This window comes from Salmo salar, chromosome 10, assembly GCF_965601325.2.
Source record: "Salmo salar chromosome 10, fSalSal1, whole genome shotgun sequence".
Taxonomy (NCBI): Eukaryota; Metazoa; Chordata; class Actinopteri; order Salmoniformes; family Salmonidae; genus Salmo; species Salmo salar.
The window spans coordinates 104,301,262-104,313,993 of record NC_138300.1 but is presented as its reverse complement, the minus strand read 5'-3'; the positions used below and the strand labels follow the sequence as shown (position 1 = coordinate 104,313,993).

Sequence of the window (12,732 nt, the reverse complement as noted above, 5' to 3'; positions counted from 1 at the left end):
GTTCAAAAAAGCTCATCATTTATGTCCAAAAATCTCTGTCTTGTTAGCACATGATCTAAGCCAGCCGGACTTCTCGTCATGAACAAGGGGAAAAAATATATTTAGGTTCGTTCAAACATGTCAAACGTTGTATAGCATAAATCATTAGGGCCTTTTTTAACCAGAACATGAATAATATTCAAGGTGGACGAATGCATACTCTTTTATAACGTATTGGAACGAGGGTACCCAACATGAACTCGCGCGCCAGGTGTCTAATGGGCCATCATCGTTCCATGGCTCTTGTTCGGTCAGATCTCCCTCCAGAAGACTCAAAACACTTTGTAAAGGCTGGTGACATCTAGTGGAAGCAATAGGAAGTGCCAAAATATTCCTCAGCCCCTGTGTTTTTCAATGGGATAGGTTTAAAGGTAATACAACACATCAGGTATCCACTTCCTGTCAGAAAATGTCTCAGGGTTTTGCCTGACAAATGAGTTCTGTTATACTCACAGACACCATTCAAACAGTTTTAGAAAATTTAGGGTGTTTTCTATCCATATGTAATAAGTATATGCATATTCTAGTTACTGGGTAGGAGTGGTAACCAGATTAAATCGGGTATGTTTTTTTATCCAGCCGTGTCAATACTGCCCCCTAGCCCTAACAGGACTAGGCACGTCCATTATACTAGGCACGTCCATTTACTAGGCACGTCCTTTATACTACGCACATCCATTATACTAGGCCCGTCCTTTATACTACACACGTCCATTATACTACACATGTCCATTATACTACGCACGTCCATTATACTACGCACATCAATTATACTACGCACGTCCATTATACTACGCACGTCCATTATACTACGCTCGTCCATTATACTACGCACATCAATTATACTAAACATGTCCATTATACTACACACATCCATAATACTACTCACGTCCTTAATACTACGCACGTCCATTATAATACGCACATCAATTATACTACACATGTCCATTATACTACGCACGTCCATTATACTACGCGCGTCCATTATACTACGCACGTCCATTATACTACGCACGTCCATTATACTACGCACGTCCATTATACTACGCACGTCCATTATACTACGCACCTCAATTATACTACGCACGTCCATTATACTACGCACGTCCATTATACTACGCACGTCCATTATATTACGCACGTCCATTATACTACGCACGTCCATTATACTACGCTCGTCCATTATACTACGCACCTCAATTATACTACGCACGTCCATTATACTACGCACGTCCATTATACTACGCACGTCCATTATACTACGCACGTCCATTATACTACGCACGTCCATTATACTACGCACATCCATTATACTACGCTCGTCCATTATACTACGCTCCTCAATTATACTACGCAGGTCCATTATACTACGCACGTCCATTATACTACGCACGTCCATTATACTACGCACGTCCATTATACTACGCACGTCCATTATACTAAACATGTCCATTATACTACACACGTCCATAATACTACTCACGTCCATAATACTACGCACGTCCATTATAATACGCACATCAATTATACTACACATGTCCATTATAATACGCACGTCCATTATACTACGCACGTCCATTATACTAAACATGTCCATTATACTACACATGTCCATAATACTACTCACGTCCATAATACTACTCACGTCCATAATACTACGCACGTCCATTATAATACGCACGTCCATTATAATACGCACATCAATTATACTACACATGTCCATTATACTACGCACGTCCATTATACTACACACGTCCATTATACTACGCACATCCATTATACTACGCACATCCATTATACTACGCACGTCCATTATACTACGCACCTACATGTCCATTATACTACACACGTCCATAATACTACTCACGTCCATAATACTACGCACGTCCATTATAATACGCACATCAATTATACTACACATGTCCATTATAATACGCACGTCCATTATACTACGCACGTCCATTATACTAAACATGTCCATTATACTACACATGTCCATAATACTACTCACGTCCATAATACTACTCACGTCCATAATACTACGCACGTCCATTATAATACGCACGTCCATTATAATACGCACATCAATTATACTACACATGTCCATTATACTACGCACGTCCATTATACTACACACGTCCATTATACTACGCACATCCATTATACTACGCACATCCATTATACTACGCACGTCCATTATACTACGCACCTCAATTATACTACGCACCTCAATTATACTACGCACATCAATTATACTACGCACGTCCATTATACTATGCACGTCCATTATACTATGCACGTCCTTGATACTACTCAAGCCCATTATACTACGCACGTCCATTATACTACGCACATCCATTATACTACGCACATAGCCTTATATAAGTCTCCCAGAGCACACACGAGATTTGGTTCTGGGTGCCGAGATTGGCTTTATATTTACTCAACACATTAAGACCCTTTGTCAAACTTCCAACATACTGTATATCTTTATGGCCTGTTTGATGATGGTGACATTTAGCCACAGAGTCTACAATTCCTGCTTTTTTACACTGTTCACCACACCTGCAAGACTTTGTTGGTGGCAATAGTTGTTCTTGGCTTGGGTCCTGGAGTGGACTCCATGGTATTTAATTGACGTCAGAGCAGAGCAGGAAGAAAGGCAGTGCAACACTGTATCAAATCCATTACAAAGAGACTGTTGAAAATGAGGCTGTTTGCTGGGTTATTTGTGTTATAGAAAAGCCTGGAAATCACCTAATCACCATAGTACATCATTACAGAGGCGCAAGAACCACTGAAATATTAGGCATTGAATCAAGCAGAATGAATCAGAAGTCATGCTAAGTTATGAACATTTTTAACGTTGATTCTTGTTTATTTTTCTTCAACATGCCATTATAATGACCTCCCTCTCATATCTATCCACTTATATCTATCCACCTCCCTATATAATACCGAAGAGTGATAGTTTATTCCCGGTTGGGTTGTAGGCGGGACATAAATTCCATCCTAGCTTTTGTAAGGTTGAATTTTTCACAGGCAGTAAATCAGAGAGGAATGTTAATATGAACAGGAAGTGAAAAGGAGAACGGGGCTTGTTAGTATGCAAAACACATTTTATAGCGTTGGTGCCAACAGTGTGGCATGCTCTGGGGATAGACAGACAGAGAGAGAGAGAGGGAAAGAGAGAGTTAGAACTGGTGTGGCACCAAGAGTGGTTAGTTAGAGCCAGGAGAACATTTACCCTGGTGCGGGTGAGAGAATGAGAATGAGAATGAGAATGAGAAAGAAAGAAAGAGAGAGAGAGAGAGAGAGAGAGAGAGAGAGAGAGAGAGAGAGAGAGAGAGAGAGAGAGAGAGAGAGAGAGAGAGAGAGAGGAGAGAGAGAGAGAGAGAGAGAGAGAGAGAGAGGAGAGAGAGAGAGAGAGAGAGAGAGAGAGAGAGAGAGAGAGGAGAGGAGAGAGAGAGAGAGAGAGAGAGAGAGAGAGAGAGAGAGAGAGAGGAGAGAGAGAGAAGGTCAACAGAAGAAAAAAGAAGAGTAAGAGCAGGCGAGAGGTGGAGGGGTGCAGCAGCAGAGTGGTGGTGGAGCTCATACACTGTTAGCCACAGCAGCAAATGGTGTGAGTTGACCCTTCTGATGGTAATTTCCTTTAAAGGGCCCTCCAGCCTCCCTGTCTTTGTAGTGGGAGGAGATCCGCTGGGCCTCAGCAGTCTGAATCCTCCTCTCCTCTCCTCACCAGCGGAAGCAGCAGACAGTGGGAGGTGATCTGGCTGGGGGCCCGGGACCCAGCCCAGAGGGGCCCAGCTCTGTGCTCCACTGTGCGTCCCCTTCCCACCACTCAATAGTCTCTTCATCTCTCTGAGCCAGTGGCCATAGAACTCATAGACCAGGGCAGAGGGGGCGTTTATTAAAATATTGTTTTTCAATGGTCTCTTTTCTGCGCGTGAACAAGAGGTCGCTGAACCACCCATCCTTCTCCCTGACCTGTGATGACGGCCTCTTTCCATGCCACCATCCCTCATAATAGAACTGACTGTTGCCTGTGTGTTTATATTTAGTGGAATAAAGAGGAAATACTTTTACTTCCACTTTTTTCCACCCTGCTCTGAACTTAAATCGGGCACAATGTGTGTGCTTTGTGTAAGAGGGTCTAAGAGGGTCTCTCAAGAGGAAGGGAAGGAGATGACACGAAAGGAACACTTTGTTGGATTTCCCGACCAGTCCCAAATATTTTGTAAGAGGAGCTGATTCTGTCCTCGCTGTTAGTCGTCGGTCACCCTGGGCAACGAAAATACTACCGGCTGACCACTTATCCTAGTCCAACAGTTCCAGGAAGTGTCTTATTTATGTCTACCATTTACAACATGCATTGTGGACTACAGGAAAAGGAGGACCGAGCACGCCCCCATTCTCATCGATGGGGCTGCAGTGGAGCAGGTTGAGAGCTTCAAGTTCCTTGGTGTCCACATCACCAACAAACTAACATGGTCCAAGCACACCAAGACAGTCGTGAAGAGGGCACGACAAAAACCTATTCCCCTTCAGGAGACTGAAAAGATTTGGCATGGGTCCTCAGATCCTCAAAAGGTTTTACAGCTGCACCATCGAGAGCATCCTGACCGGTTGCATCACTGCCTGGTATGGCAACTGCTCGGCCTCCGACCGCAAGGCACTACAGAGGGTAGTGTGTACGGCCCAGCACATCACCGGGGTCAAGCTTCCTGCCATCCAGGACCTCTATACCAGGCGGTGTCAAAGGAAGGCCCTACAAATTGTCAAAGACTCCAGCCACCCTAGTCATAGACTTTTCTCTCTGCTACCGCACGGCAAGCGGTACCGGAGCACCAAGTCTAGGTCCAAGAGTCTTCTGAACAGCTTCTACCCCCAAGCCATAAGACTCCTGGACATCTAATCAAATGGCTACCCAGACTATTTGTATTGCCCCCCCCCCCCCCCCCTCCCCCGCTCTTCTACGCTACTGCTACTCTCTGTTATTATCTATGCATAATCACTTTAATAACTCTTCCTACATGTACATATTACCTCAATTACACCGGTGCCCCCGCACATTGACTCTGTACTGGTGCCTCCTGTATATAGCCCCGCTATTGTTATTTTACATCTGTTCTTTATTTATTTGTTATTTTTATCTCTTACTTTTTTAGGTATTTTCTTAAAACTGCATTGTTGGTTAAGGGCTTGTAAGCAAGCATTTCACTGTAAGATAAAATTGTATTTTATTTGATTCATTGTGAATTATAAACATCATAGTGTTACAGAGAAAGTAAGGATGTGTTATTATGTTTCACATCAATTATTACATCAGGGCCAGGAGTTTTGCCTGGTAATTTTACGTGACCAGGAAAATCTCTGGAGTTCAGCTATAGCCTAACTAGGGGCTGGTGTTTCTCCTGTCAGGTCATGGATTCAGGGAAAAGCCCAGCCCTAGATATGATACATACATGTTACATATCACCCTAAAACCCAATATTCTCTTCTGTTCGGCAGTACCCGCTCAACAGCCAGATGTCCCGGATGGAGCCCTGCTTGATGGGAGGTGCTCCTCGGCTGCACCCTACGCCCGTGGCCCCACGGTGGGCGGATGTCTCCCCAGCCAACAGCTGTTACACCAGTCCCCCTATGCACTCCTCCCGCTACGCCGCCTCTGGAGACATGTACTCCCCCCTGGCCCCTCGCAGGAACTCTGAGTACGAACACTCACAACACTTTCCTGGCTTCGCTTACATCAATGGAGAGGCCACCACAGGCTGGGCCAAGTAGGCTTCCTATTCAGCCCTCAGAGAGCGGAGCTGTCCTGGGCACAGTCATGCCCATGCAGCCTGCCAAGCCTATAGATGCAAACGTCCCACTGCCTTTCCCCAACACGACCCAGAGGCACCTAATCAGGAGTATCAGTGTAATGGTAGGGGACAGATGCTGGAGAGTAGCAAAACTGGGTAACCTTGTTAACTTGACCCGCAGGCCACAGCACAGACAAACAAGATTCAGGACTTCTTCTCACATTACACAATCAGAATATTGTGGCGTAGGCCTAGTCTGTTGAGGGCAATAATCGCCTCAATGGTGGTGCTGTTTGTTGTTTGCAGAAAATGGCTGTGCAAACCCTTTGGGATTATAGAAACAGAGGCAGTCGGAAGAATCTCACATGTGGAAGTGTGCAGTGTGAGACTGCCCAGCTGTGCCTTTTCAATTAATGAACACCCATCCCTGCCTGGCAACCTGCCAAGTCAACAAACACTGATCATCACCCCTCCCTCCCTGTACTGGGACACTAATGTACGCAACTCTGTTTACATTGTATACTGTGGCTGACGTCAGTACAGTATCTTAACGATGCACACCATTTTCTCTTGGTCAACACTTACTCAGAGTAGGCCTCTGAGACGTTGTCCAGAAGACATGCTAGCCTGCTGCAGAACCAGGGTCATATTCATTAGGGCACACCGTAGCAATACATTTTGGAACGGAAAATGAACATGAATGTTTCTTATGTGATAAGTTAAGGTTGTCGCTCCCTGTTTGTCTGTTTTCTTCCGTTTGGTGCCTAATGAATACAACCCAGGATGGATTGCCTTAATGTTTCACCACTGGAGCCCATTCGTCAATTGGCATACAGCCAAAAATCTATGAGAGAAGTTTATGGCTGAGACAAAGCTAAACATGTGGAGAGCCTTTATTAGCTTGTCAGTTTCACATGAATAGTTTTTTTTAATGATCAAGTGCTGTGCCTCAGCCAGATTATTTGTGTGCTGTGTCACAAACTCTGTTGCTGTATTTGTGGGAGGAGGAAAACACTATAGATATATTCTCTGTAACTTTGTAACATTGTGCTCTGTTTTGTTTTCTGTGTTACAGTTGGTATTTTGTTTTGGTTTTTTTATGGATATAGTGAAGGAAACATTAACCTAGTTGTGTGTGTTTTATAATGCACTCAAAGCTACTGTGGACCTATTACCCTATGGGTAGGAATAAAAAGGAACAAATATCAAAGTGTAACACACATGAACTATAGTCACTTTTTTCTGTAAATACAAGCACTCGACAACTTCAGTGGTGACAACTGTTACAGTTTAAACTGATATGCATGTGGAATTATTTGTTGCCACATAAATAATTTCTAAAACCCCAATGCAAATGTGAATTGTGTTCTCATTTCTTTCTTCTTTTCTCTTCTCTCAAACACATACCATTGGTAATGAATATTTCACTGTTCTGAAGTCCGTTTGTGTATAGCCTACAAACCTTGTTCAACCTCATAGTTTTGGCCAGGCTAGTTTCTTTCACTGAAATTCTCCAATGTAACTTGTCTGACTGATAAACTGTCACTGTTATTTATTGATATTGATGATACACAGATCATTCTTTGGAAATATTGATCAATACATTTTCAGGGGAGTGTTCACTATTAAAATGCAATGACACACCACACACCTTAAATGACTTGCAGTTTGGCTTGTGTGAAAGGATCACCACATCGTAGCTCTTGGTTGAATGTTTGGCGTTGTATATCTGGCGTTGTATATCATTGCACAACTCCCCCTGCCTTAAAACCCAATTTGAGTTTGATGTTGACAAAGGAGACCAAATCTTTTCAAATCCTCTGAGCTGATTTTTTACTCCAATCACTTGCCAGCATTGGGAAGACTGGGAACCCAGTGGGGGCTGGGCGAGAAGCGAGAGCCACACTGCGGAAAGAATTACATTTCTATAAAGAGCAGCTCCTGCTGGGGTGTGGTCATCACACGTCAGTCCCGTAACCTTTGACCTTCAAGTTTTCTTACATTTTTTGGAATGCAGATCCCCTGTGCTGTGAGCCCATTTTCCTGGACACCATAAAAGTTCACAACCAAGGCTCTGCATGCTGGAGGCCCGTTCGGTACAATGGTTACAAATGCAATGAACATGGGAAAAGCACACTGTCCTGAAAGACTATAGGCCTTATCACAAACACTTGACACCAGCTTAGAGCAGTCTGGGCCATTGGGGAGGTGTCAGAATGCAGATGAGAACCAGAACTATAATATCATACCCCCTTGGCACTTGCTTACCATATCTAAAATCCTTTGCCCCTTGTAGGGGATGAGTTAATTTAGAAAATTTCAAATTCAAGAGCTATGAGAATGTCAATTTCCAGTTCCATAATGGGGTTTGAATTCATGAATGACTAGCTTGCCGGTAGGGCGCAAGGGAAGGATAAAGACACCCTCCATCCAGTAGCGGTGTGTGGGTAAAATCACTGGGGAAGCCAAGCCCCCCCCCAAAAAAACATATTACAACCTATGTGTTGTGATAATTGTGCTGTTTGCTCTATAACCGGTTAGTTCATATGCCTTGACACCGTGATATATAGGCCCAAGGCAGAGGCAATAAGAAAACAGAATAAATTCACCCACAAATTTGTTTCATTACAAAACCAGAAATCAATATCTGTCCGGTTAAGTCCACAAAACATATTGCATGTAACAAACAGTTACATTACCTACAGCATGGTCAAGCAAGGTAATATCTCAGACATTTTTGAACTACTAAAAAACAATTGATTTAGAACCACGGAGAGTTACCGCAAGTTGTAAAGAAAACAGGAGCTGCCTCCAGTATTCCAGCACCATTTCAACTTCAAAAGAATCTAATCAGCTATGCTTAGTCTAATACAGTGTCAACTAAAAGATACCAAAAATGATTTAGTCCAATCAACATAAGCTAAATATGATGTGGCTGTCCATGGTACTGATTTCTGTGTGTGTGTGTTTGTGTGTGTGATGTGCAAGTAGAAAAAACATGTTGACTCATCCTACTCGTAGAGAAATGCCAATGCCATCCTCCTGTTCATGTTGCCTAAATGTTCTATGACTGTTATACAATACACATTTTTAGTTTTTGATTGTCCTAGGCTACCTGGCTAAAATACTTGCTTGCTAGCCTAACTTTCTTTCATGGGAAACATTACACCAGGCCAGCTCGTAAACATTAGCATACTACATCTAGCTACATGTTGAACTTCTATCCTCTCAGGCCAGGGGAACAATATGAACTCATTGTTGGATTTTAGCTAGCTAGCTAGGCACCAGAGGACAACGACACAACAAGATGCAACAATTCAAGTTTTTTTCTGTCAATGATGTTTGGCTTCTGATGTAATTGGTCTGAAGCCAAATCCAAACTGACAGCGCTTGCCACTTTGTTTTGGTGCACTAGGACTATTTACAGCTGAGCTCTCTCAGTTTAGCTCAATGGTGATTGGCTATTATGAAATTATAATTTTTTATCAAGGGAGGCCAAATGCTACAATGTCATACTCTTTTAGACCAGACAGCATCAGATAGATAGGCTACACATACCGAGACTGGGGGGGGGGGGGGGGCGCTATTTCATTCGCTCGGATGCTTTCTCTGGTAAGATACATTCGGCCTGATGCAAATCGAAGGAAATGTATGAAACACAGAGAGACGAAAGATGCATGATTTTGTATGTTTTTTTCTTTTTTCTTGGTCAATTTTTTGGGGAAGCCTGGCTTCCCTTGGCATCCATGAATACACACCACTGCCTCCATCATAAAAACTAATATGAAGCTGTAATTAATTACAGATGATGTACTGGCATTACATAGTCCTGGCACAAACCGTTATCAATCAAATGTATTTTATAAAGCCCTTTTTACATCAGCAGATGACAAAAAGTGCTATACAGAAACCCAGCTTAAAATCCCAAACAGAAAGCAATGCAGATGTAGAAGAATGGTGGCTAGGAAAAACTCCTTAGAAAGGCAGGAACCTAGGAAGAAACCTAGAGAGGAACCAGGCTCTGAGGGGTGGCCAGTCCTCTTCTGGCGGTGCCATGTGGAGATTATAAGAGTACATGGCCATTTAGAGCTAGATTGTTCTTCAAGATGTTCAAACGTTCACAGATGACCAGCAGGGTTATAGAAGGTGCAACAGGTCAGTACCTCAGTAGTAAATGTCAGTTGGCTTTTCATAGCCAAGCATTCAGAGGTCGAGACAGCAGGTGCGGTAGAGAGAGAGAGAGTCGAAAAACAGCAGGCCCAGGAAAAGGTAACACGTCCAGTGAACAGGTCAGGCAGGGTTCCTTAGCCACAGGCAGAACAATTGAAATTGGAGCAGCAGCACGAATAGGTGGACTAGGGACAGCCAGGAGTCATCAGGCCAGGTAGTCCAAAGGCATGATCCTAGGGCTCAGGTCCTCTGGGAGAGGAGGGAGAGAGAGAATTAGAGGGAGCATACTTAAATTCACACAGGACACTAGATATGACAGGAGAATTACACCAGATGTAACAGACTGGCCCTAGCCCCTGGCACATAGACTATTGCAGCATAGATAGTGGAGACTGAGACAGAGGTGGGTCGGGGGACACTGTATCCCTGTCCGACGATAACCCCGGGTAGGGCCAACCAGGCAGGATATATCTCCACCCACTTTGCCAAAGCACAGCCCCAACACCACTAGAGGGATATCAACAGACCACCAACTTACTACCCTGAGACAAGGCTGAGTATAGCCCACAAAGACTTCCCCCACGGCACGAACCCGAGGGGGGTTACCAACCTGGACAGGAAGATCACGTCAGTGACTCAACCCACTCAAGTGACACACCCCTCCTAGGGACAGTATGGAAGCACTAATAAGCCATTGACTCAACTAATAGGGTCAAAGGGAGAGAATCACAGTAGAAAGATGGGAGCCGGCCAGGCAGAAAAAGCAAAAGCAGTTCGTCGCTACAGTGCCTTGCCGTTCACCATCGCACGCCTGGGCCAGACTACACTCAATCATAGGACCTACTGAAGAGATGAATCTTCATTAAAGACCTAAAGGTCGAGACCGAGTCTGCGTCTCTCACATGGGTAGGCAGATCATTCCATAAAAACTGAGCTCTATTGGAGAAAGCCCTGCCTCCAGCTGTTTGCTTAGAAAATCTAGTGACAATAAGGAGGCCTGCGTTTTGTGACCGTAGTGTATGTGTAGGTATGTACGGCAGGACCAAATCGGAGAGATAGGTAGGAGCAAATCCATGTAATGCTTTGTAGGTTAGCAGTAAAACCTTAAAATCAGCCCTATCCTTAACAGGAAGCCAATGTAGAGAGGCTAGCACTGGAGTAATATGAATTTTTTATATACATTTTTGGGGGTTCTAGTCAGGATTCTAGCAGCCGTGTTTAGCACTAACTGAAGTTTATTTAGTGCTTTATCCGAGTAGACGGAGAGTAAAGTATTGCAGTAATCTAATCTAGAAGTGACAAAAGCATGGATTCGTTTGTCTGCATCATTATTGGACAAAAAGATTCAGATTTTTGCAATGTTACGAAGATGGAATAAAGCGGTCCTTGAAATATTCTTGATAAGTTTGTCAAAAGAGAGATCATGCTTGCCTTCCTATCCTGAACAACGCAACAATTTATTTGTTATTTTTATATTTTGGCAACTCCATTGCAATTCCCCGGGTCTCGACCCCGACTTTGAATACTATGAATTAGGCTATGAATGATTTGTGATGCCATTTATATGACCATGTTATGCCCTTGATTCTGTGATCTACTGGCCAGTATTGAAAATGCCTGGAGTGTAGACAAAGACAATTGAACATGAGCAGATCTGATTATCCGGTGTCCTGTGTGAATTTAAATATGCTCTCTCTAATTCTCTCTTTCTGTCTTTCTCTCGGAGGACCTGAGCCCTAGGACCATGCCTCAGGACTACCTGGCATGATGACTCCTTGCTGTCCCAAGTCCACCTGGCCGTGCTGCTGCTCCAGTTTCAACTGTTCTGCCTGCGGCTATGGAACCCTGAGCTGTTCACCAGACGTGCTTGTTGCACCCTCGACAACTACTATGATTATTATTATCTGACCATGCTGGTCATTTATGAACATTTTAACATCTTGACCATGTTCTGTTATAATATCCACCCTGCACAGCCAGAAGAGGACAGGCCACCCCTCATAGCCTGGTTCCTCTCTAGGTTTCTTCCTAGGTTTTTGGCCTTTCTAGGGAGTTTTTCCTAGGGAGTTTTTCCTAGCCACCGTGCTTCTTTCACATGCATTGCTTGCTGTTTGGGGTTTTAGGCTGGGTTTCTGTACAGCACTTTGAGATATCAGCTGATGTACGAAGGGCTATATAAATACATTTGATTTGATTAGGCCTACAGTGAACATAGATACGGATAACAGGAGACAGGAAATGCTGAAATAATTCATAGACATACATGAGAGACAATCGCTGCCTATTCTACATAATGATGACAAGCGCGTGCATAGACCTTTTCATATCAAAGTCTGTCGGCAGCATGGTTAGAAGGGCAAAGAAGACAAGACAAAACCCCATTAAAATAAAAATGTAGTAATATTGACGCACTTTTACTGCACATCATTGCACATCTTGAACGCCGCGTGCACTCGTTCGATGAGAATGTGACGTTTACAGGTGAAAGTTGAAACACGAAAGAGGGGTGTAGCTAGCCCATAGAGAATGATAGAGGCCTCTAGTGGCCAAACATTGTGGGCGTCCACCATGCTTCTGCTATTTTAAAGTAGTCAAAGTAGTCAACAGTGTGAGGATTCCTATGGGTTGTAGACTCAATGGTGAGTCATGGGTAATTGCATACATGGAGTGTGTCTGAAAGTAGGTGTGGCAAAAGAAGAGGGTGGATCTACCAAATCCA

General features: G+C 43.7%; 1 protein-coding gene and 1 long non-coding RNA gene across 4 annotated transcripts in view; one reads left to right on the top strand and one right to left on the bottom strand.

Annotated features, from left to right (window-relative positions):
* The window catches only part of LOC106561413 (transcription factor RFX4), a 37,935-nt gene extending 30,743 nt beyond the window's left edge, over positions 1-7,192 (top strand). For all 3 annotated transcript variants that reach the window (XM_014125362.3, XM_014125361.3, XM_014125360.3), the window contains one exon: positions 5,551-7,192. In XM_014125362.3, coding sequence (XP_013980837.1) covers positions 5,551-5,823 — 273 coding nt within the window. In that variant the 3' untranslated portion in view covers positions 5,824-7,192. The remainder of the gene's footprint in view (positions 1-5,550) is intronic.
* Positions 7,193-8,443: 1,251 nt separating this feature from the next.
* On the bottom strand, positions 8,444-12,504 carry LOC145858640 (uncharacterized). The gene is made up of 2 exons (XR_014379116.1): positions 12,426-12,504; positions 8,444-10,262 (listed from the first exon to the last, which is right to left on the bottom strand). It is a non-coding gene; the product is annotated as an uncharacterized LOC145858640 (long non-coding RNA).
* Positions 12,505-12,732: the final 228 nt, after the last annotated feature.